The sequence below is a fragment of the Bubalus bubalis genome, chromosome 9, assembly GCF_019923935.1.
Source record: "Bubalus bubalis isolate 160015118507 breed Murrah chromosome 9, NDDB_SH_1, whole genome shotgun sequence".
Lineage (NCBI taxonomy): Eukaryota > Metazoa > Chordata > Mammalia > Artiodactyla > Bovidae > Bubalus > Bubalus bubalis.
The window spans coordinates 77,958,437-77,985,159 of record NC_059165.1 but is presented as its reverse complement, the minus strand read 5'-3'; the positions used below and the strand labels follow the sequence as shown (position 1 = coordinate 77,985,159).

Genomic DNA, 26,723 nt, shown 5'->3' with positions numbered 1-26,723 from the left:
GAAACAGATCAGAATTATGGTGAAGTCACAACTCTGTCTCAGGTAGAAAACCTGCCTGCCAATGCAGGAGCCACAGGAGACGCGGGTTTGATCCCTGGGTCGGTAAGATCCCCTGGAGGAGGAAATGGCAACCCATTCCTATAGTCTTGCCTAGGAAATCCCATGGACAGAGGAGTTTGGCAGGCTACAGTCCATGGGAGTGCAAAAAGTCGTACACCACTGAACACACACACACAAACACAACTCTATAACTTAATAGCTGGGAAACCTCGGGTAAGTAACCTTTACCCTTCCAAGTCTCAGGGTCTCAGTAACAAGGGAATGACCATCTCTCCTAAAGGAGATCAAGACAGTTTTCACATTCTGCTCAGCTTAACTCAACTGTAGACAGGGCTCCAGGCTTCCCTGTCCTTCCCTATTGCCTAGAGTTTGCTTAAACTCTTTTGTCTATTGAGTTGGGAATGCTATCCAACCATCTCATCCTCTGTCGCGTAATTTTTAAATTACTTTGAATCACTGTTTCCTTATACTGGATGCTTGGGGCTGGTGCACTGGGATGACCCAGAGGGATGGAATAGGGAGGAAGGAGGGAGGAGGGTTCAGGATGGGGAACACATGTATACCTGTGGCGGATTCATTTTGATATTTGGCAAAACTAATACAGTTATGTAAAGTTTAAAAATAAAATAAAATTAATTAAAAAAAATAAAAAAAAAAAATAGGGTCATACATAGGGTTATAGAAAACAATTTAAGAACCAACCAGATTTACTGATGTTTTGCCATGCTGCTAAGTCACTTCGGTCGTGTCCGACTCTGTGCGACGCCATAGACGGGCAGCCCACCAGGCTCCCCCGTCCCTGGGATTCTCCAGGCAAAAACACTGGAGTGGGTTGCCATTTCCTTCTCCAATGCATGAAAGTGAAAAGTGAAAGTGAAGTCGCTCAGTCATGTCTGACTCTTAGTGACCCCATGGACCACAGCCTACCAGGCTCCTCTGTCCATGGGATTTTCTAGGCAAGAGTACTGGAGTGGAGTGCCATTGCTTTTTCCGATGTTTTGCCATAGATGATTGAATTCCATCCATCTGTCTCTCTCTTATGAAATAAAATATTACAGAAATAAAATACCCAAATAACTAATAATGGTTGTTCAGTAAATATTACTTTTTTCTCTATCTCCCTCTCTTTCCAAGCACACAATTCTTCTCAGAACAGAGTTCCCTGAAAATCCCAAATGTCTTTTTTCCCCCCAAAGATCAGGTATATGGGTATGATACGGCTGTTAAACAACTTTTGTTTTTTATGTAAGAACAGATTCAAGGAATCAAACAGCAAGTTATATTCCTGGCCTCTGCTGAGCTGGTCTGCACATTAGCGCCGTTACAGTGATGGGACTTTTTGACAGCTGCCTCTTGGCCAGAGGATCCAGAAGCTCTCCAGCCCAAATACAGTGCCACTCACACCAAATTCCAAGCAGAGAGGGCAAATACTTTGTTCCCTAAGCCAAACTGCAAGTTTTCTCTTTAGAAACGGATACAATTATGGCACAGGAATATCAGAGAGCCATCTCATCAAGAAGCATGGGGATGGCATGGACAGTAATAGTAAATGTAAAATCTCAAAGACTGAGAGAGTCTGAATGTGATCTGAGTTAACCCAAAGAAATCCCCCTTTCCAAGAGGCTCTCTGAGTGAAAAATAAAGCACAAATCACTCACTATCAGTTTGATTTTCATGAGTATGAAAATGGCTTTTTATTCTCTAGTAAGATCATTCCTAAGACTATTTGGAGCCATTTTTACACCCATTTTTACACCCATTTTAACTAGATTCCATTTCTCTGAACATTGCTACATGACTCTTAAAGGGGAATGATACAAAATATGTGAATTTTTAAATAAAAGTGCTTTTTCAAAAGTGAGTTTCCTGTTATGGAATAAGTAATCAGTGACATACCAAGATCTCTGTTGAAATATTTGATAATTTTTTTGAAATGCTTTACAACTTTTTTCAATCCATATCATCTTATGACAGGCTCCAGTTCAACTTATTAACTGGCAGTATTTATTTCTAAGAGTAATTACAACCATATCAGAAGAGAGCACTGCAAATTATTTGTAAGTATTAATATTAATAGTTAATGTATAATTTGAATATTTTTAATGATTATATGTCCTTATTGTAAGCTTATGCTCTAAATGTCAACAATAACTTATTTCTTTAGCCAAAGAGCATAAAAACAAAGGAATAAGAAAATTTAAAGTTTGTTAAATTTAGTGAAGGATATAAGCTGATCATGAAAAATAAACATAATTAATAGAAAATTAATCTTGAAGTAGTTATGCAGAATATTATTTTTCTAAATTTTGAAAATTGACTTCTACTTCCTTTGCATAAAAATGAAAGATATATACAGACACTTAAAGCTTGTTTAAAGCATATGTGGAAAATACCACAATATATTTGAGCTTGTTATAATTAATTAACATGACTTGTAGAAAGAAGAATTTCAGGGAGGCCATGAAGACTGTAAGATTTCTAGCAATGTCAGGATATTATATTTTATACTTTAGCTTAAATACATCATCAGAAAATATGAATAACAAATGACAGTGAATTATTGTCATAAAATTAGGATAATATTCTATATTCATATTTAACTTAGAATTACTGATTCCTTGTATATTACAGATACTTAAGCAATATTCTTAAAATGTTTGCACTTCTACTTTGGGTTTCTCTCACAATTTAATATGAAGTTTTACTTTTCACTTTTTAAAACAATGATGCAGTAAATCACAGAAACTTTGAGTGGCAACGTAATACACAGAAGACATACATTCCCCGCTTTATATTGACCTTAAGTACATCTCTAGCTCAGGGATTATCTTTTTAATGCTGCATTAACCAAAACAAGATTTTAGTGCTCCACATAAGCCCTTTAAAATATAGATTTCTAAGTACATTCTTCTCTTGCTTATAGGGGAAAAGGAAAATATAAATAGACTCCATATGGATTTCATGCTGCTGCAATTAGGATAAAATAATATCAGATGTATCATTCTCTGTATATTATTATTTAGTGGTTCTTAAAATGCTGATATCCTAGAATCACTTGGGTAATTTAAAAATAGTCTAATATTGAGCTGACTATGAGCGATTCTGATTGAACTGGTTCAGGATAGAACATGTTGTAAATCTTCCCAGGTGATTCTGATATTTGGCCAGCACTGAGATCCACACTGGTATAGCACAAAAGCAAAGGAACAGACTCAGGACATCTGAAATATTCCTTAGCACAGTGATGCTCTACTTTCTATACCATACAGCTCTAAGAAATTTTAGAACATATATTCTGGGATTTCTTCATCTCTCCATCTGGAAAACATCAGTTTTTTCTTTGGTACCATTAGCACTCCTTTTTTATAAAAACCCTGCATTTATTCTGATTTGCAATAACATCCCCAGATCAGCAAAGGAGATTAAAAAGAATCTCAAGCCAATGGAGTCAGTCTCCCACACTTGTGAAAATCCTGCTTTCCACAGCACTGTCTGCTCAGAAGCTATATATAGGCATCTTTTATCCTCTCTACCACCTTCACTGGTGTTTGTTTCCTCTCCTTGTTTTTGGCTTTTTTTGTTGTTGTTGTTAAAGAAGCTATTTTCCTAGGAAGTTCAGAAAGGAGTGTAAGAAACTGTGTTCTTGTATTAGCTTCTGTGTTTGAATTCTCACACTTAAAAAAACAAAACAAAACAAAACTTCCACAGTTCTGTTTGCCTATATAAGCCCAGATGCATTGTTAGTATTTAACTCAATATAGAAAACAAGTTAAGATACCTAAAGGTAATATATACTACCAGTTCCAATTCCACTCCTCTGTTGTTTAAAGGACTAGTGTGTATCAGCTGCTGTTTATATCAGTCCTTAGGTTATAAGTATAGCTTCCCTCATTTCATGGATTAGGAAATTTATGAGGTCTAACCTTTATAACCTAAGCTAAGTAAATGTCACACATCTTAACCATCAGCAAGAAAGCTCTCACACACACTGAACCAAAGATACAAAAATAGTCTTTTCAAATTTCATTCCAATCTCCCCAAGCATTGCAAGGCACAATACATTAAATAAGAGCCATGGCAAAAGCTATAGGAAACGGTAATCAATAAAACAGTTCACAGCAGACTGTTCACTCCATGAGTTCTGTCAACAAATATATTGAGAGGACTGCTCATCTTTATCAGAATGATTTTATCAAGCACAACAGAACATTCTGGATTCAGTTCACAGAATAAATGCTCTAACAGAAAACATGGGGGTTCAGTTTTCTAGGCTTAGAAAATAAATTTTATGTTAAGTGCTGAACTGAACCATGGAAAAATAATTAGAATTTCCTCAGTGAGAAGAAAATTTATACAACTTGTATATTTACTCCAGTAAGTGGAGCCAGGTTTAGGGTGGCTTAAGGAGAAGGAAAAAGCAACCCACTCCAGTACTCTTGCCTAGAAAATCCCATGGATGGAGGAGCCTGGTGTCCATGGGGTCGCAAAGAGCGACTTCACTTTCACTTTCAAGGAGAATGCTATCTATAACATTCCAGTTGCAAATAGTATTTACCTCTTTTTTCTTTGAGTCTGGCAGTGTAGTCCTTGCTGCCTGAGAGTACTGAGATGTCCCCGACTATACCAGCGTAGTGATCTGGTAGAGCTTAAGTAAGATGGATCCTGAATGCATGCAGTGAAAGACAGTATAAACCTAACTAAAAGCCTCCTTCTCATGAGAACATTTACAAGACACACCTGACTTTCAAAAAGCCCTCTTTATACAACACACCTGAGTCACAAATTTCTCATACCAGCCATCTACATTCCTGGGAAGGAAAATGTCTTTCTTCCACATTGCTGTCAAAGTAGAGTGTATCTTCAAATTCAAAAAGATATGTCAAATAAAATAGCCACATGCTACATAAACTTAGTTTAAACAGTAAAAAATACAACTCAACCTTCACGTATTAAGTGTATAGCCTTCATTTTATTCCATTGTATTCGGCTCACTTGTTAGATATGAGATTTTAATTGCTTACCTTTTTTCAATTTTCTTTTTACTTCCCTTCCTTCTCTTTGTCTAGCACTTTCTGAGTATGTTATAAACCTTACATTTCTAGCTCACATTTTCTTGCTTATTTCTTCTCTGCCAAGATCCCATTTCTCATGCATCAATATGCAGCAATCTGCCTTCTACTGGAAACTGCTTAAGTACCCAAGAATACATTTCATATCAAGTGAGGAAACTTCCAGTTCTCTACATGAATTTGAATGAGTTTACTTGTCCTACTAAGAGGTCTTAGTAGGACAAGTAAAGACAAGTAGTCCTTAGTAGGACAAGTCTCTTCACTTCTCTTAGTTGAAGAGACTGGATTTAATCATTGTAAGTTTCTTTTACTCTAATATCCTTTTTTATTTTTTAGTGAAAGTAGATAATAAATAATTGCCTTTCAATAATATTGTTAATTTAAGAGATAATATGCATTGAAACTCATATTTGTTTAATTAATAGTTGGGTATTTTTTCCAAAGGCATTTTTAAGTTTTATACTTTTGAATTTTCACCTGTGTTGTACCCATTTTACTATTGTGGGTTTTTAATATTTTATTTGAAATGAAAAGATTGAGATAAATTTTATTTGAAATGAAAAGATTGAGATAAATAGTGGAAATCAACTGAGCAAGATTTAAAAAAGCTCCTCTCTTGAAACAGAGAGGATAAATTATTTCAGGCTGGGCTCAGGAGAAGGTACAGTAATAGGAACTGAGTAAGGCCTGTTAGGGGAGAAAGCAATGGCATCCCACTCCAGTACTCTTGCCTGGAAAATCCCATGGACAGAGGAGCCTGATGGGCTGCAGTCCATGGGGTTGCTACGAGTCGGACACGACTGAGTGACTTCACTTTCACTTTTCACTTTCATGCATTGGAAGAGGAAATGGCAGCCCACTCCAGTATTCTTGCCTGGAGCATCCCAGGGACAGGGGAGCCTGGTGGGCTGCTGTCTATGGGATCACACAGAGTCAGACACGACTGAAGCGACTTAGCAGCAGCAGCAGCAGCAGCAAGGCCTGCCAGGAGGTTGGCCATTTTGACTACTTGGCAAGAACTCCCTTAGATTAGGTTGAGCTCCCTTAGATTAGGTGCCTTGGAAAGGCTTTTAGTCCCTAATTAGCTCCCTAGATTAGCAGTCTCTGAAAGGTTTTTGCTAGAACTGAACTGCCAAGCCCACATTTAAGAATTTTAAACAGAAGATTATCCTGAGTCTTGAAATTTTCTGGATTGAGATAAAACAGTGAAAAGAAAATTTCTCTGTTGGTATTTGCAGAATTGCTTTTGAACTGTGGTGTTGAAGAAGACTCTTGAGAGTCCCTTGGACTACAAGGAGATCCAACCAGTCCATCCTAAAGGAAATCAGTCCTGAATATTCATTGCAAGAACTGATGATGAAGCTGAAACTCCAATACTTTGGCCACCTGATGCGAACAGCTGACTCATTTGAAAAGACCCTGATGCTGGGAAAGATCGAGGGTAGGAGGAGAAGGGGACAGCAGAGGATGAGATGGTTGGATGGCATCACTGATTTAATGGACATGAGTTTGGGTAAACTCTGGGAGTTGGTGATGGACAGGGAGGCCTGGTGTGCTGAGGTTCAAAGACATGGTTGCAAAGACATGGACAGGACTGAGGGACTCAACTGATACTGATACTGATCTGCAGAATAGTCTGGCAGCTGAGGTAAGAGTATGAGTGATAAATAGGAGGCAATGTAATGTCAGAATGTAGGTGATAAAAGCCTCTCTGAGGAGAGTGTGATTGAGTATGGCATTCCCACACACACCCCCACACCCACACACACAAACTGGCAAAAAATTCAAATCACTTGGGTAAAAGAAAAGGAGCAAAGGAGAAGTAGGGTCCAAATCCAGCTTAAATCCAGCTGAAAATTGGAGCTTTGATAATTAGAAGATCTACTGGGAAATCATAAAGAAGAGCTAGGCTTCCTTGGTGGCTCAGACAGTAAAGAAACTGCATGAAGTGCAGGAGACCCGAGTTCAATCCCTGGGTCAGGAAGATGCCCTGGAGAAGAGAATGGCTACCCACTCCAGTGTTCTTGCCTGGAGAATCCCATGGACAGAGGAGCCTGGTGGGCTACAGCCCATGGGGTTGCAAAGAGTCAGACACAACTGAGCAACTTTCATAGAAGAGCTATTTTAATACTAATTTTCTGTAATACTGATAATAAAGCCACTCAGGAAAAAATAAATCTATTAAAAAAAGAATATCAGTACTATATCTAAAATGTTAAGCAGAATGTAGTCATTATTTGACATAACTATAAAGTTTTGGAAAACAAAGGTGAGAGAAATCCAAATATTCCATTTTTGTCCTTAAGAGTGACTTGAATTGTTGGAAAATAATTGTTTTGGATGATAATTTTGGACTATTAGCAATATTTACTTATACTTAAGTCATAAATCACTGTGATCAAATTACTTTTGGTTCTTAGTCTTTTGGGGAGGTACCATACCATTTCAGTGTAGTCAAGTATATCACACTCTGTTTAACGCAAAATAAGAGTTAATACTTAGTCAAATTTTAGTAATATCACCGACAATGTTTTTAACCACAAACACAGACATTCCTTTTTTTAAACAAAAGCTTGATGATTTAATCTCTTATTTGACCAAACATTTTTAGGAGTTATAAAGGCCCAGTGGTATTCGACTTTAATTAATTTGATAAATTATATTATAAATGAATTTACTCTTGTACTATTAAATATTATCATAAATAATTAAAATTAAGCTATACTTGTCAAAACAGTTTAATAAACTGGACTCAACTGTAGTCACCTTGAATTTCTAGCATGTTCATTTTCTAATTCACAAAATCTAATAAGTCAAGAATGAGATTTCTTCATTTGAACTAAGAGGGTTCTAAGAAAATTATTAGGCTTACTTGAAAATAGTAACTTAAAAAACTATGTAAAATGAAAATGAGATGAATAAAATATCATTAGCATCAAACTAGGCAAAGACAACTCAATCCATGATTAATACGGAACATGGTAATTTGGTAAGAAGTATAAACTGACCTACATTTGTGTGAGGTTTTACTATTAGCAAAATACTTTCACATTCATTAAATCATTAGGGCCTTATAACAACATGTTGTAAGGTATCCTTTAGAGGAGAAATACAAGGACTTCCCAGGTGGCTCACCATTAAGGAATCTGTCTGCCAGTGAGGAAGAAAAAGATTCAATCCCTGTGTTGGGAAGAGCCCCTGGAGTAGGAAATGGCAACCCACTCCAGTGTTCTTGCCTGGAGAGGAGCCTGGAGGACTATAGTTCATGGGGTCACAGAGAGCTGGACACGACTGAGCATACACACACACAGAAAAAAGTTTAGGAAATTGGGTGCTAGTGGAGGATGGTTAGTCTATCAGTATTACTCTGGTAGAAATAATACGTGTGGTATCAGGCAATTTGGGGAACAAGTACCTCATGAAGGTATAAACAAAATAAGGCAGAGGAAATGCACATCAGGAAAGAGACATGAGCTGGAAAATAGTGGGAATTTGAGCAAATAAAGCAGAAGAATGATGGAACTTTGTATGTAACTCACTCTGTGTCAGCAGAGCTTTCATCCTATGCAAATAATATAATGGAATTTATTATTAATTTTCTTTCTTTCTTTCTTTCTTTATTTTTTTAATTACCATGACATAAAGTAAACAGTAATTAGCTATGCTGCCATACATAATTTACTTAGCACCAACCTAGAGGAAGAGTTTGGGACGTGTTTCTGATGTATGCAAAGAATAAGGTGGAATGATTTGGTGATTTTTGTCTGTTCAATTGTGCTACAGGTTACAGACTTCTTGAATCCTAAAATGGCCTACCCGTGTTGCTTCATCCATTTTACTTTTCAGCACTGCTGTCTAAGAAGAATGGAAGCTTATGGTTCTGATGTCATAGACATTCACTTGGGGTTTGAGAAATTGCAGCATCCTTCTGCTGATCTTAATCTTCTTGCCTCTTACTTTGTAAAGGAGGACTGGGTGAGCCCAGAGTACACACAGGGAAGTGGATAGTGACTCAAGAACTCTGTGCTGTGTTTAGTTGCTCAGTCATGTCTGATTCTGTGTGACCCTATGGACTATAGCCCACCAGGCTCCTCTGTCCATGGAATTCTCCAGGCAAGAATACTAGAGTGGGTTGCCTATTAGGTAGAAAATAACACAGTTAATCTTCATTTGAAAGCCAGCTTCAGATCTAGTTAAGCAATTTGACCAAGAACACATGGGAAATGGGAAAATTGAACCTTAAATCTAGATCTTCTGGTTTCAAATTTACATTTTTATCCTATAAATTAACATTATAAACATAAGTTACATTATCTATGACAAATTTCTGTAGTAGAATGTCATATTTTTTTTTTACTAGTTGGGGTAAATAAGTTGTCAAAGGTTGATCTATTGTTATGAGGATAGCTATTCATATAGTATCCTAATATACTGAAAAATTCTTCATTCAAAAATTGCACTCCTCAAATGCTTAAATAAAACATATATGTTGGCGAATAATCTCAGAATTCAATTATGGTAGCTAGTCAGTCAGTTCAGTCGCTCAGTCGTGTCCGACTCTTTGCAACCCCATGAATTGTAGCATGCCAGGCCTCCCTGTCCCTCACCAACTCCCGGAGTTCACCCAAACTCACATCCATCGAGTTGGTGATGCCATCCAGCCATCTCACCCTCTCATCCCCTTCTTCTCCTGCCCCAACCCTCCCAGCATCAGAGTCTTTTCCAATGAGTCAACTCTTCACATGAGGTGGCCAAAGTACTGGAGTTTCAGCTTTAGCATCATTCCCAGGACTGATCCTTAGAATGGACTGCTAAGGTTGAGATAAAATCTACCTGTCATCTTCATAAATGCTGTCAATTCCCTCCACTAAATTTTTAGCAAGGCTGTTAGAGTCACATCTTTTCTCTCCTTCTTTGTTTAAACTGACATGGCATTGTAACTTATGGTGAGATTAAACAAATGTCAAGTAATATGAAAAGGAAAGAAAAGGAAGTCTGTAATATATTCACATTATACACATGCCAAAAAATTACTCCTTTGGAAACCATGATTGAAATGACTGGTACTCACCCATATGTGGATATCCTTTCCTTTCTTGAGGATATGGGGATGACAGAAAGGGCTACCTGACTAGTTTTGGCCAATGACACAAACAAGGACTGAGGAAAAGGAACAGCTAAGGTTCTGCAGTCTTCTCTTCTTCTGTCGTGGTGATTTTGGAAGAGGATGCATGGCCAGGTGCTGGAGACACATCCAACCCAGCCTGGATCACTGAATGGCCACCTGAGGTACACCTGCCCTGGAGAGTCTGAGGGAATCAGGGTAAACTTGGAGTAGATGAGAAACAGCTCAATGCTTCTGTGATACCAGTTGTTTGCTACCACAGCATGCACTCGTCTATCTTGGCTTATGTTTTTACTTTCTATCTGCCAGCATCTTTCAAGTAAGTTTCACTTAAATGTCTGTAAGCTTTATAGATGACCTGTGCACAGTGCAGGGGCTGTGCTTTGAGCAGTCCTGAGAAGGGGTGAACAATGTGGGCTGTGGAAGCTGACTTCCTGCCTTACAACCCTGCTGTGATCACCGCCTGGCTCTATGACCTTGAACAGCAGTGGCACAGTTTCCTCATTTGTACAATGTAGATAATAATACAGTGTCTAAGACATTGCATTTTTAGGAGGGAAAAATGATACTATGAGGGAAAAATAACACAAAAACACACAGAAGAATGACCCAAGGCAAACCATTGATAAGGGCTAGATAGCATGTATTGTCAACATCAACTCTAACCTACCCAAGGGCACATGATGTTTTATTTAGCTGACCCCAAATTCCCTTTGGTGGTTAGGATAATTGACAACTACATCATCAAATAGTTGAAAAAAACCTATCTATAGTCTAATAACAAAAGGATGGAAATGCTTTTATTAGAGCTCTAATGCACTGGTTCTTTAGATAGATCCACAGAGTGGATCTATTAGCTGTCAGGGTCAATGTTAAACAGATGAAACTCCTAAATGAAATACCAGTAATGGAAGTGACACAGGTATTGTCAAATGGTATTACTACTATAAAATCAGAGCTTGTTAGGAGAAAAATAATCCAGAATAATAGACAGCCTTTGAACTTAAGATAAAAAACCAGAAAGGTAACATCTCTGGTATAACACATGAGAAAATGAAGCTTGAATTATTCAACAGCTCATTCATTTTGATGGTAGGGAAATTGCCTGAAATCCCTTTCACATTCTGCAAAGATCAAACATATTAGGAATGTCAAAATAATATTAGACATCCCCTTTCAAGAGTCAAAATAACTCCTCAGAACAAAGGAAAAAAAGGGCAAAGTTCAGGGCTCTAAAGAACGTAATTAAATGCTGATATTGTGGGGAAAAAAACATGGAAGTCCTGCTGGTACTATTAATAAAATGCCAGCCAGTCATTTACTAAGGGGTCAGTTTTGGCAAAGCACTGAAACTGAGGTCCTGGATTTCTTCACTTTTAAATCAGGTTAATAATTTCTATTTTATACATTCATATGAGAATTAGAAAAAACTAATGTATGTAAAGTTTCAGAAAACATTAAAAATATTAGTTTATCCATCTTTGATCAGTCTGGAAGTCAGAAGTCATAAGCAAAGTTTCCTATGTATTTTGCTTGGTCTTCACATAGTTCTATATCCCACGTTGATCTAACTATGTTTTTTTTTTTTTTTTTAAATTTTATTTTATTTTTAAACTTTACATAACTATATTAGTTTTGCCAAATATCAAAATGAATCCACCACAGGTATACATGTGTTCCCCATCCTGAACCCTCCTCCCTCCTCCCTCCCCATTCCATCCCTCTGGGTCGTCCCAGTGCAACAGCCCCAAGCATCCAGTATCGTGCTTCGAACCTGGACTGGCAACTCGTTTCATACATGATATTTTACATGTTTCAATGCCATTCTCTAACTATGTTTTAAACAGAATACTGTTTGCAGAGCTTCTTTATGTTCCACTCTGCTGCTGCTGCTGCTAAGTCACTTTAGTCGTGTCCGACTCTGTGTGATCCCGTAGACGGCAGCCCACCAAGCTCCCCTGTCCCTGGGATTCTCCAGGCAAGAACACTGGAGTGGGTTGCCATTTCCTTCTCCAATGCATGAAAGTGAAAAGTGAAAGTGAAGTTGCTCAGTCGTGTCCGACTCTTAGCGACACCATGGGCTGCAGCCCACCAGGCTCCTCTATCCATGGGATTTTCCAGGCAAGAGTACTGGAGTGGGGTGCCATTGCCTTCTCTGTTCTAGGTTTATCCAAAAGGACCAGAATGATAAATCCAAGTGCTTCCAATGAAATAACACCCTTCATAAGGGATGCTCCACTAAAATGCAGCTAATGCAGTTTTATGGGCTCCCCTGGTGGCTCAGTGGTAAAAAAATCTGCCTGCCAATGCAGGAGATGCAAGCTTGATCCCTGGGTCAGGAAGATCCTCTGGAGAAGGAAATGGCAACCCACTCCAGTATTCTTGCCTGGGAAATTCTGTGGATAGAGTATGGTCAGCTACAATCCATGGGGTCGCAAAAGAGTCAGACATGACTTCGCGACTAAACAACAACAATGCAGTTTTATGTTCAACACTGCTGCTTGCCCAAATGGCAGTATCACACCTATCATTACTTCAGAATCAGGCGACTTACACAATTCTAAAATCGTGAAAGGTTTAGTCTAAAAATTTGAATACAGTGTCACAGTTCCATATGGACTCAAAAAATGTCTGTGATGTTGCAACAGTATCTAGTAAACATCAGATTCTGTGTACTTTAATTATGTGATATGGAATTTTATTGCTCATAAAGCATTTCCTCACTTAGAAAACATCACTAGGTACAAATGCACAACCATGCAATCTTTTGCTACAAATTCGAGTGTACATTACAGCATGTGAAACTGGGGAAAAACCAGAGAAACGGGAAAGAAACCCGAACCAGGACAAATACAAGACATTGCGTTATTGCCTATATTCCATGGGAAAAAATTCAGTCAAGGCGGTGATTCAAGCCTTGATTACATCATTCCCAGAGCAATTACATGTGGAACTACTCAGCCTTTTCTTCACGGAGCATCCAAGAGCTATAATTAGAACATGCAGATAAAACCTCCTGCAGAGTTTCAGAGACTGTGTAGCTACTGTTTTTGGTGATGTTAAAAGCAACTACTGATTTGTCTAAAGAAAGCCATATAATGTACAGTGCCTTATTCCTTTATTCATTAAGCAGTAAGATGCAGGCATAATTCAAACCCAAGATTTTTCAGGTTAATTAAATCACTTCAGTTAATGGCAGACATTTTTTCATAGCCTATTATTAAACTAATAAGAGGAGGTATGAATATAATCAGACTGAAGAGTGAGGAATTTCTTTTCTTCCATGCCCTGTATTTTTTAGCAGGTATTTTATATTTAGCTTAAGCATGGCCTAAAAAAATCAGTTTTATTTCCTTTTATAACTCCTATAACTACTGAGAGATGGAAGAGAACTTTGGTCAACTTTCTTTTCTTTTCACCACTTAGCAGTGGAGATACAATAACCTCTCATCACAAAAATGGGACCATCTGTGTTTAAACTAACAAGACAAAATTTTTCCTTGTTGTTCAGTTGCTAAGCTGTGTGTGCATGGACTGCAGCATGCCAGGCTTCCCTGTCTTTCACCATGTCCCAGAGTTTGCTCAAATTCATGTCTAGTGAGTCAGTGATGCTATCTAACCATCTCACCACCTCAGCCTCTGCCTATTTTTCTTATTCCAATTTAATTAATGGATATAGGTTTTTGAGCCATATGTTCTACCTTTCACTATAAAGAGATGTGGTCATAAGCAGTACTACCACTTTACATTTTGTAGAAACATTATCTTCCAAAGGAGTATGGAGGTCAGCTTTTTGGTATACTATTCCATGTAGTAGAATAAAAGAGTTAAAATCATGATGTGAAAAAAGACCATGGCCTTAAAGATTTGGGGGAAAAAAAATCCTGCTTTGGTATATTCAGGAAGAAAAAATATAGACCATGTTTTATGATGATTTAATAAATGACGTGCAGAAGTTGCATTTCAGAATTTAAATTTCAAAAGCAAAAGTTGGCTGATTACGAAAACTGCACTGCCACTTATGACACTTTAATTGCAAGTTTCCAGGCAAATATTATGACACTCTATGTTAATTACTTTCCATGTTTTACAAGTTTATATATATTTAGAAGCATGACTAAGTTCCAGGGAATGTTAAAAAATTATTGGGCAAAAAAACCCCTATTGGCCCAATATATTCTATTCTATACATTAGTGAAAAAATAAATAAATAAAAAGGAACATATGGAACAAAAAACTAAAAAGAATGGCCAACGCCTGCTGTAATCTACCATTTAATGTTGACTAAGTGATAGACTGTAATAAGAGAAGAAGGTCAGCAACTGTAACTGTCTTAACGCTGAGGCTGAACTCAGCTTTACAGGCCAATAACTTAGAAATGTGTTAAATAAAAACAGGAGTTGTGGTTTTGGCATATGTCACTAATCAAACATAAAAATATGATCTTTTATGAGGAAGCTTTGTCTAAAATTTGAGGAAGAGAGATGGCTTTGAACCTCAGAGACTGTGTCTAAGCATCTGGCTCAAATATCCTTAACCAGCAAGCTTAAATCATCCAGCTTATTCAACTTGCTTTACTGCAAATGAGTTATCTGCTCCATGGATGATATGCGGCTGTTAGTAAGCTCAATTTTGAGGTCCAGGTTGGTTCCCAGACATCACAAGGTTCAAAGTCTCAAACTATAATTATGAGGTCACAGTAATTGGCCGTGGAAGAAAGAGGGCCTGAAGAGAGAAAAGAGCAAGTCTTCTACGACTATAATATCAAAAGGCCTAACACCAGATGGACATTTGAAAGGATGTAAATATTTAAATCTAGAAAGGTGATTAAATCCTGGGTTTACTTATAACAAGCCTAAATGAACACATTAAAACATTAAGAATATATGTGTAATTCTGATATTCAATAAGTCAATTATTTGTTTACCTGGCACACATTTATTAAACATACAGATCATACAGTTAATACACTTTACATTCTGGTCTTTGATTATTGGTCTTGTGTTCTGTAAGTTTCTGAAAAGTTGAATTTATTCTGCTTGCATTATCTTCATGTCCAACACACACACAACAAAAATCATGCAGAGTAAATTTTCAACATGATATCTCTATTTTTTTTTCCTTATTTCATTGTTCCTTTAAAAAATAAACTTATTTTCTTTAGGAAATTATGCCTAAAATATATTATCACTTTAAATAGGAAGTTGTTCAAAAATAGTATTCCAAATTATTATGATATAACTTGAAAAAGGCAACAAAGAAATATGATTGAAGAGTACCTCTCTGCAGCAGCAAAAATTGAAGTTTTGAGATCAAAACCCAAATATTCAAAAGTATTACAGTATTCCTTTTTAAGTTGCATAATAATCAAATCTCCACCAAAGATGACTCCCTCTACTCCTGCCACTTTATGGACACATTTTGCTCAGGCACTTACCTTTCATCATGATTCTAAGGGAGTAAACCCATTTCTCACTCCAGGGCAAATCACACTATCAGCCCAAATCATGGTAGTTAAGAATTGGGTAAGTATCACCTAAGCTGACAAATTAAAGAGAAGCACATTTATTGGATATTAGAAGGAAAGGATTTCCTCTCTCCCTTCTATAGAATAACAAAGAACCCTGGCATATTTCACCTCTGAGGGGAATCAGCTTAAGGCGAATGCTAAAAATATCCTGTTCCGGAAACATCTGTATTTTCCCGTACGATTCTCCTATAAAAGAGGGACGCCCTCGGGGAGGCAGAGAGCCTGATGATGCAGGAGGTGAGTCATCCCACTGCTTCAGTGAGCTGGTTTATGGAGCGTCCGGGAGGCCTGCTGAGAGAGAGGGGGACCTTCAAGGGCTGGCATGCACTAGATCATCCTTGAGGGGCCAAAATGGAAGCACACCATATGAAAATGTGTACAGTCCTATTTAGTACCTGGATTATGATATTTAATTTGAAGCATTCTGACTTATACTCACAGTGATCTCCAAACTCTGTCAAGAGTTGCTATCCATTTTGATGTAAATTACCATGGGATTGAGTGAACCACTGCTTCATTTTAATTCCGAGGAACATTTGGTTTTGTCATTATTTACCATTGTTTATTGACATATATTTCCACAGACCAAATCTTTCATTACATATATAGGTGGACATAGGATCATAATTGTATAGCATAGAAAATAAACCTTCTTGTATCATCCTCAGCATTTAATTATGCAAAACTAGTGACATACATCTTTAGAAAAAAATAATAAAATAGTCCTTCAGTATTAAAATTTCTTATTAAAAAGCATGACATTGAAGTTAAGAGTATGGCATGTTATTAATGCATAGATGAGTCAGGCATGAATAAAATGAATCTAATCCCATATCTTATAGTAAATCAAAATCTTTGACATCTACAGTTTGTAATGGGTTAACTGAAAAAAAAAATGATATATTCAGTTTTTTCATTATTCTGTGGTTTCTGATCATGTAACTTTTTAAACAATGAATACTCAGGATATAAACAACGTACTGCATACTTACCAGGTGATTTTTATGTCACTCTGCTGAATGCAGGATAAATATATTTGGGCTTTTTATTGCTTGAGTAGAAAGTGCTCATTACTTATTATTTTATGTTTATAATATAGAAAAATTAAAAAAAACACAAAAAAACAAAAAAAAATTCTTTTAAATGGCATACATCACACTGTTGTAGTGGTGGACTTCCTCAAGATCGTCTTCTGTGGTTTTGGTGCAGTGGGAGGAGGCACAGTTGCAGGTCTGAGGGGGGGGAAGCTGTTACTGTGGCTTATTCCCAGCCCCCCATTTTCTAGTGGAAAAGGAGGGAGATGAGGGGGAGGTGGGTGGGGAGGGCCTTGGGGAGGAAGCTTTCCTGGTGGGTGGACGGGTTCACTGTGTAAGTGGACCTCCCTGTTCTTTACGTGATACCTGGTGTCACAGTCAGGACAATAGCCATGGTACTGGACTTTTTCATTAAACCTTACTCGTTCCCGAGGCCCAGCTTGGGGGCACCTGTCTTTTTCGGGTCTGTGCATCAGAGGCTGCCCGGGAGCCTTTTCCAAGTTACTGCTGGGTTTGCAGTAGATGTCTCCGTTGGGGATTTTGGTTGGTGCCCCAGGGAAGCCTCCATTTCGCAGAAGGGTGCCATTGGTCTTTACCGGATTGACAGTGGGCACCACTCGCTGGGGGTCTTCACACTTCACGGGTGTCAACCGTGGAGGAGGCGCTGGAGGGTTTGGCTTTCTCAGGACCGTGAGGATAGCAGATGGGTGGGCTGGGGGCTTAATGAGGGGGGCATTGGCCTGCACTTTGATCTTCTCTATGCTGGAGGCTGTTGTCCCGCTTGAGCTACTATTCAGGGTGTCCGTTTTGGAACTGTCAGTCATCTCATCCTCCAGCTGTAGGTCAGAGGTCAGGGTATCAATCTGGTCAACCACCTGGTAAAAAGGATAAGGTAATCATGTTGAATAACAACCCGAAGCAAAATATACCACAAGTGTCTTCCTATTTCATAATCAGATATGGGAACAGGGACTAATACTGAATGGTGAATTCCATTGTTCTTAAATTTTCATTCAACAAATTTAGAATATCTACCAGAAGAGCACAAACTATTTGATAACATAATGATTTTACATGTCTAGAATATGTTATTTATGTATATGTTCTATCCCTGACTCTGCTGTATCCAAAGAGAAAATCTAATACAGAAACGTAACTGATTTTTAAAACTGATTTACAATGTTAGGTTCAGGTATACAACAAAGTAACTTAATATTTTTATAGGTTACCCTTTATTTAAATGTATTATAAAATATTGGCTATATCCCCTGTGTTGTACAGTATACCCTTGTAGCTTATTTATTTTATATGTAGTAGTTGATGCCTTTTAATCACTTACTCCTATTTTCCCCTCCCTTACCCTTCTCCCCACTGGTTATTAAACTGATTTTAAACAGAGGAGGGAGCTTTCCTTCTGACTTACCCTGTAGAAAGCATAGGAGAACATTAATCTCATGCTAAAATGAAACAAAGCCTGATAATCTGCAAAAATCAAAACTTTTCTAGAGATTATCAGAGAACTGAGATCACAAAGTAACCAAATAAACTGAACTGTAAAGAGCTCCAAACCCTGTTAGGGTAGACAGGACACAAAGACTGTTCCATCTTTGGCCAATCACAGGGCAAAGATGTAGTATACAAAAGTGAGTAAAGAAAACAGCCAAGACATTAAAGAGCAATTAAAGGCAGGGGACCCCAGACACAATGTAGCCTGTTCTCACTTGGTGCCCCTTTTTCCATAGGCTTCTCTGAGGGCAGGCAGAGACTGCAAAGGGTCCCTCCTGGGCACAAAAACTCACCCATTTCCCAGATCCTTCTTATACAACAGAAGCCTTCAGCACTAGGGGGATGGCAAGAAATCCTCTAAACTCTAAGACATAGGCAATGATCTGCTGCTTCTAGGCTGGAAGAAAGAGTGTCTATGTCCTTGGAGAAGGAGGTGAAACATTCTCTTGGATCCAGGAACCTACACTACTTTTGTCTGCTACCACTTGGGGGAAGGATCCAACTCATAGCTGCTCAGTATATGCCAAAGACACAAGACAGAAACAGGAAGTCAAGTAAGACTGCAGGCCCATCACACCACAATGCAGGATCAACCCCGAGTGTAAGAGAGTGCTTGTGAAGACATGGAGTTCTAGGCCATTCCTTTCTAAGGCAAGTTGGGCAGGGCCAGCGGAGAGCCATGGAGTTAAGGAATCCAGCACCTCCTATGATCGGCCAGCTTAGAGTCTCTTCGCTGTTAAGTCATGGTCTGGGATAGCCCCTGGGAAACAGTCTCGGCTCAAATGCTCAATTTCAGAGCCAGGAAGTTTGACCCTCTGTCATTTACACTCTCTGAAGTCACAGATCTTAGAGACCATTCTCACAGCTGCCGTCCATGTAAGATTATGTTTAACGATGAAGGAAGCTATGGGTGACTTTAGAAATAATTTATTTTCAAATGGAATGAGTCCCTTCATCTCATGTTTCCATACGTAGGCTTTTTCCTCCTCTCTGACTCAGGCTGAAGTGTGTTCAACTATGAAGTTAGCCCTTTGACACAAGATTGTGCTCAAAATGAAGACATCATAACCAACCAGAAGGTAGAGAGGACACGGAGAATCTACTTCTTCCACACGTGAGTCTTCTGTGATTGGTTAATACTAGTACCATGAGAGCCAGGCCTTCAGTTTTAGCTCCTGAATCCATTCACTTCTCTCCATCTTCCTTTCTTTGATCCCAGTCTGAGCCTTGCCTCCCCTCTCAGTTCTATAATCTCAGTGATCTTTTAAAACACGGAGTTGTGGTTTTGTCATTCCCTGCTTAAAACTTTCAATACCTGCTCATTTCTTCTGTGATACATATCAATTTAACATGGTGTCCAGGGGCTTGCAAAGTCTCAGTGTTGTTCTGGTAACTGTTGAATAACTGGCTCTTAGGGATATGTGTGAATCCTGATTTAAAGAGTTTGCCAATTTCCATGGTGTGGTCTCATGCCACGGTTAACTTCAAGTGAGTAAGGCAGCATCACTGAATGTAAGACTGGGAAGAAACATGTAAGTGTGTATCATTATAAATAGTTTCCACCATACCAGTAGAATAGACATAAACTCAGGAGTACAAATACATATTAAAATGTAGTAAAATAATTAGGAATGACTAGAATTAGACAAAAACTTTTCTTTTTAACGTAATGTATTTAATATAGGTTTGTATACTTCAATTTTCAATAACAGTTATTTCACAAATGGCTCACAAGATTTCTGAAAATAAAACAATTAGCCCTTTTTAGCCAGTATGAGACAGTACTCCTAATGACCTTCTATATGTTGTTGTATGTGTATGTGTGTGTGTGTGTGTGTGTGTGTGTGTGTGTTAGCCATTCAGTCTTGTCTGAGTCTTTGCAATCCCATGGACTATAGCCCACCAGGTTATTCTGTCCATGGAATTCTCCAGGCAAGAATACTGGAGTGGGCTGCCATTCCCTTCTTCAGGAGATCTTCTCCACCCAGAGATCAAACATGAGCCTCCGGAATTGCAGGCAGATTCTTTACCACCTGGGCATCAGTTGTTGTTGAGTCACTAAGTTGTGTCCGACTCTTTGCAACCCCACAGACTATAACACACCAGGGTTTCCTGTTTTTCACTATCTCCTGGAGTTTGCACAAACTCATGTCTATTGAGTCAGTCATGACATTCAATCACCTCATCCTGTTGCCCCCTCTCCTCTTGCCCTCAGTCTTTATTAGCATCAGTATGTTTTCCAATGATTTGGCTCTTTGCATCAGTTTGCCAAAGTATTAGGGCTTCAGCTTCAGCATCAGTCCTTCCGATGAATAGTCAGGGTTGATTTCTTTTAGAATTGACTGGTTTGATCTTCTTGCTGTCCAAGGGACTCTCAACAGTCTTCTCCAACACCACAGTTTGAAAGCATCAATTCTTTGACTCTCAGCCTTTTATATGGCTCAACTCTTATACCATACATGACTACTGGAAAAACCATAGCTTTGGCTATATGGACCTTTGTTGGTAAAGTAATGTCTCTCTCTCTCTCTCTTTTTATCTCTTCTTTTTAATTCGCTAAGTTTGTCATAGCTTTTCTTCCAAGGAGCAAGTGTCTTTTAATTTCATGGCTACAGTCACCATCTGCAGTGATTTTTCAGCCCAAGAAAATAAAATGTGTCACTGTTTCCACTTTTTCCCCATCTATTTGCCATGAAGTGATAGGAACGGATGCCCTGACCTTAGGTTTTTGAATGTTGAGTTTAAGCCAGCTTTTCACCTTCATCAAGAGGCTCTTTAGTTCCTCTTCACTTTCTGCCATTAGAGTGATTATCATCTGCACATTTGAGGTTGTTGATATTTCTCCCAGCAATCTTGATTCCAAATTGTGATTTATTAAGCCCAGCATTTTTCATGATGTACTCTGCATATAGCTTTTAAATAAGCAGGGTGATAATATACAGCCTTGATGTACTCCTTTCCCAATTTGGAACCAGCCTGTTATTCTATGTCCAGATTTAACTGTTGTTTTTTGACCTGCATACAGATTTCTCAGGATGCAAGTCAGGTGGTCTGGTATTCTCATCTCTTCAGGAATTTTCCAGTTTGTTGTGATCCACATAGTCAAAGGCTTTAGAGTAGTCAATGAAACAGAAGTAGATTTTTTTTTTAATTCCCTTGCTTTTTCTATGATCCAATGGATGTTACAGTTTGATCTCTGTTTCCTCTGCCTTTTCTAAATCCAACTTGTACATCTGGAAGTTCTTGGTTCACATACTGTTGAAGCCTGCCTTGGGGAATTTTTAGCATTACTTTGCTAGCATATGAAATGAGTGCAGTTGTATGGTAGTTTGAACATTCCTTAGCTTTGAGAACCCTCTATATTCAACTCGAATAATATTCCCTTTCTTTTCTCACACTTCTTGATATTCTTTTGGATCCTCATAATTGCCAGTCTGCTTCCCACCCTAAGGAATTTGAACATACTATTTTTTCTTGAAATGCTCTGACTTCTCCTCTTTGTCTAATTAACTCTTACTTTTTATAAAAATCTTAGCTCAGGAGTTAAACTTGTGAAGTACATTTTCCCCTCCTACTGCAATTTCCCTTATTGGTCTAGTTAATTTGTTAAATATTCACAACAAAACATTTCTTTCATTTAAAGTTATCACATATTTTTTATATTATTTGTTTAGTAGTAGCTGAGCATTGGAATATTGTCTTCTCTCTAGATCTCAATCTCAGTGAGACTGAGGACCTTGTTGGTTTTTACTCTTGGATCCTAAAGACCAAATATGTGAATGGTATACAAAAGGGACTCAACAAAACTTGTTGTATGAATTCACTGAGGTTGTTTCTTTGATTCAACTGTGAGCAAAAGCACTTCTTTTTCTATTTGATTTTTGAAGGTGTTACTTTAAAATTCATAATCACTGAATTCTAGAATCAAATCAGGGGAAAATGACTTAGCTATAAATGATACACAGAGTTTAGTTCAGTTACTCAGTCATGTCTGACTCTTTGCAACCCCCCACAGACTGCATGCAGCATGCCAGGCTTCCCTGTCCATCAAAAACTCCGAGAGTTTTCTCAAACTCATGTCCATTGAGTTGGTGATGCCATCCAACCATGTCATCCTCTGTCGTCCCCTTCTCCTCCCGCCTTCAATCTTTCCCAGCATCAGGGTCTTTTCCAATGAGTCAGTTCTTCATATCAGATAGCCAAAGTATTGGAGTTTCAGCTTCAGCATTATTCTTTCCAATGAATATTCAGGATTAATTTCCTTTAGGATGGACTGGTTGCATCTCCTTGCAGTCCAAGGGACTCTCAAGAGTCTTTTCCAACACTACAGTTCAAAAGCATAAATTCTTTGGCCCTCAGCCTTCTTTATAGTCCAACTCTCATATCTATACATGACTACTGGAAAAACCATAGCTTTGATTAGATGGACCTTTGTTGGCAAAGTAATGTCTCTGCTTTTTAAATGATGCACAGAGTAGGTATCACATTCTCTAGCTCTTGGCCAGATATCATAGAAATTCAAGTGGAAGGACACCTAAATATCATGATAGATAGATGAACATCTTGGCTCATGTGTACTGTGTACTGTTTAACCCAGAGTGGTTACCTACCTAAGCCTTTTTTTTTAATCTTCAGCAAAGGAGAGAAAGCTAGTCTACTGTGAGGAAAGTGAAAGTGATTTTCAGAGCTAAATACACTGCCTGGGGCCCTAATGGTTCAGTAGTTCCTGACTGGTCTTTATCTGTACAGTGCTATTTCCCAAATGCCTAAAAATGCTAATAGAACAACAACAACAACAACAACAAAAAAACAGAAACAAGCAAAATAATGCCTCCATGGAACAGGGTATCGAGTGGAATGGGCTGACATCAATGAGGTTCTCAAACAAGTAACTATAAAAGCACAAATGCCCCAGGTGCTTTGAAAGATAAATACAAGCTATTATAAGAGGAAATAAAACCATGTGAGAAAGTGGGTGAAGCATTCCTGAAGGATGAGTTATAGTGAACTTGTAGAACAGGAGTGATTCTAGAAGTCCATTTAGGAAAGAGCCTCATCAAGATACTTGGATAGAAGAGAACCCTTGAGTGTGAGCAATTTAGAGAGGACTCCTGGCTGAAGGACACTTTGAGAGACAAGGCTGGAGAGTTGGATAGCAGCTATGCTGTGAGAGTCCTAGTTATGTTGTGATAAAGGACTACATATTTTTTAAAGGGTTTCAGAAGTGAGAGAAGCAATATTCAAAGAAACAATGAATTCAGTTTTTCAGAACTAATTAAAGAAGTATGCAGAGTCTCAAGCAGGAAAGCATAAGCGAGCACACAACCAGAGATACTACAGTGAAAATACAGAGCATTAGAAAGTAATGATTAAAGTTTTACAACAACAAAATAAAACACCAACTATTTACACAACAAAATTTAGACTGACAGGAGATTTTCACACAAGCAATTGAAGCCTCAATAAAATTTAGAAACATGTTTCCTACTGAAAGAAAGAAATTGGATATGGAATATAGTGTAACTTTTCTGTAAAAGTGAGAGTGAGATAGACATTATCCATCAGAGATGAAAAATAATGAATGAAATAAAATTGAAAGCTCATGTACACACACACACATACACACACTCAAACAATGGGATAAAAGTTACAAAGAAGTAATTCACATAAGTAAGCTCCAAATTTTCAAAAATCATACCCTCAGTCTCACAAGTAATCAAGCTAGTGCAAACTGAAGAAAAATGAGAAAGTATTATTTTCTTCTGAGTAGTTTAGGAAAAACGAAGCAGTCCGATGGTTCTACTTGATGAGGTGAATAGATGGGAACTTTGTATATTGCCAGTGGAAATGCAAATTCAGTGCATTGGGAAACTTTTTGACAATGTCTTATAAATTGGATAAGGTTCATACTCTATGGAATAGGTCTTCTAGGAACAAAGTCTGGACTATTCTGGAGAAATTCTAAGAGATGTGCATAGGCTTGAAAAAGCACAAGGATAGTTCTTGTATTTTTTTTTTTTTTCTTTTTTGGTTTGTTTTGCCATTGCAAAAAATTGGAAGCAACCTACATATCTGTTAGTAAGTGATAAGGTAAGTAAATATAAACTAGTTCAAATGAAGTAACTACAGCTATATGTATCAACAGTGATAAATCTCAAACACCTTCATTTGAGCACAAAAATGTTAAAAAAAATCCACTAAAAGTATAATATATACTGTTTATATGTAGAAGCACAGATATTTTAGTTTATACAACATGAAATAACTGATATACATTAAGTTTAGGCAAGAAGGAAGAGGAAAGACTGTCAGGAGACATCAGCTACATCGATGAAATATTTTCTTTTAAAACTTCACATAAAGTAATTATGATAAAGTGTTAACATTTGTTAAGTTCAGGTTATATTTGATATAGTATTTATTTTATGTCATGTGTAAAGTCTTATAATTGAAGATAAAATAAATATTTATCACTACTTAAATAAATTTAGAAAGAAATAGAAGTATTTCTCAGAGCTGCCATGTGGATAACACATTGAAGGCTGCTGAAGTTTATTTATTTGGTGAGTTAGAGGATATTGCAGCCAAGTGAAAGATGAATAAATCAACCCGACAAGGGATACACTGTATCCTTATAATTACACTTCTATGTTTTGCTAACAGAATTTCAAAGTATCATATTGCAACTAAAGGAATTATAACCACAGGCATGATGGGATTAAGGGGAAAACAAAATAAAAGAAAGGAGGACTAGAGAGACATGGTGCAGATATATAGAGGAGAGAAGGCAGCATGACATCAATCAAAAATATAAGAACATCCACACCTAAACATCAGGAGCAAAGGAGAAATGTGTATCTCGAACTTGAAACTGAGTCATCTGTCCAAGTGGAATCTATTTATGGGAGTGAAACAGCAAGACTTAAAGAAAGGATAATGCATTCAGTGATCCCAGGAAGTTTTCTTTCTTGTTGGAAAATAAATATGAAGGTTATAAACTTGCTTAAAGATTCGTACTAAAAATTGAACCATTTTTTGAGGCAGAAGGCAGTATATGCTTTTGAAGGTATTTGTGTCAATTTATACCCTTTTCTCTGAAAGTAAATAAGATTTAAAAATAGCAATAATCATAATTCATCATCAAGCCTGATCAACAGAAAATAAGCTAAAACTATAATGCAATTTTTCTTCTTTTTATGTGGGGTCAATTTGGTTTGACAAATATTTATTGTACAAATATTATTAATCTGTTACTATATGAGACACTGAGGATTAAGACATGAGGCTTCTAGTTTAATAGATACTGATCATATGTACTTAGTGCCTTCCTTTGCAAATCATATTCAAATGAGAGTAAAGAAATAAAAGCAGTAATAAATTCAGAAAATCTTCTCGAACTGTGGTCTAAGTGTGATCAGAGATTTTTATAAGTACATGAAAGTGAAAGTGTTAATCACTCAGTCATATCCCACTCTTTGTGACCCCACGGACTGTAGTCCGCCAGGCTCCTCTGTCCATGGGATTCTCCCAACAAGAATACTGGAGTGGGCTGCTATTCCCTTCTCCAGGGATCTTCTCAATCCAGGGATTGAACCTGGGTCTCCCACATTGCAGGCAGGTTCTTTACTCTCTGAGCCACCAGGGAAGCTCGTATGAATACTTGAGTGAATGAATAAAAAGGTGGTAAAAGCACTGATGGAGTCCCAGAAGGATTCCAAACTTGAAAATGAAATAGAGAGACAGTAGGAGCGAGAAATAATGCAAAATTTAGGGTGTGAAATTGCTGAGTGACTATCTTTCACAATGGAAAATAGTTTGTGTCAAATGGTGCAACAAGACTGGCAATGTGCTAACAGCTTACATCCCAAGATAAACTGAAATTCTTGCTGTAAAGAGACTGAACAATGTCTCTGGATAAGAAGGCCCTAATGTGATTGGTAGCATCTCAAAACAAAGCTCTTCTCCCTTATTTTTATCACAATAATAATATTAAGTTTTTCCATTGGGAAGGTGGTAGAAATGGGGCAAGAGCAGCTAGCCTGTCTTCTAAAGTACTGCATGCCATCTGACATATTCACAATCTTCCGTCAGCATCCTGCCTTTTCCTGTATGTAGGAGAGGCTGATAAAACATCTTAATAATTCCAACATCCCAAAATAGAAGGACTAAGATGAATGAACAGATCAATATTACGATAAAGTGACTGTTATTAGTTAATTAAGAGAACTTTGTAGTAATTTTAATTAGTGTACTAGAAGAAGTTTGAAAATATATTGCAGCTATAAAATAATACAATGTTATAAAAGAAGAGACATAAAATAAGACACATTTGAAGTATAAAACATAAATATAAATATAAAGAGATATTTTTAAGAAAATTTAAAAGAATCTAATAAATA

At 37.6% G+C, this 26,723-nt stretch overlaps 2 protein-coding genes across 4 annotated transcripts in view; both read right to left on the bottom strand.

Moving 5' to 3' along the window:
• The window catches only part of LOC112586936 (protein FAM170A), a 466,031-nt gene extending 460,150 nt beyond the window's left edge, over positions 1-5,881 (bottom strand). For 2 of the 3 annotated variants that reach the window (XM_044947796.2, XM_044947795.2), the window contains exon 1: positions 4,616-5,875. The gene's annotated coding sequence lies outside the window, so the exon portion shown is untranslated. Of the gene's footprint in view, positions 1-4,615 lie in introns of all 3 variants that reach the window. The other variant, XM_044947797.2, reaches the window with a different exon arrangement.
• A 10,443-nt stretch (positions 5,882-16,324) lies between these two features.
• The window catches only part of PRR16 (proline rich 16), a 185,760-nt gene continuing 175,361 nt past the window's right edge, over positions 16,325-26,723 (bottom strand). Inside the window, exon 2 of the mRNA XM_025292995.2 lies at positions 16,325-17,693. Within this exon, the coding sequence (XP_025148780.1) occupies positions 16,938-17,693 (756 nt within the window). The 3' untranslated portion in view covers positions 16,325-16,937. The remainder of the gene's footprint in view (positions 17,694-26,723) is intronic.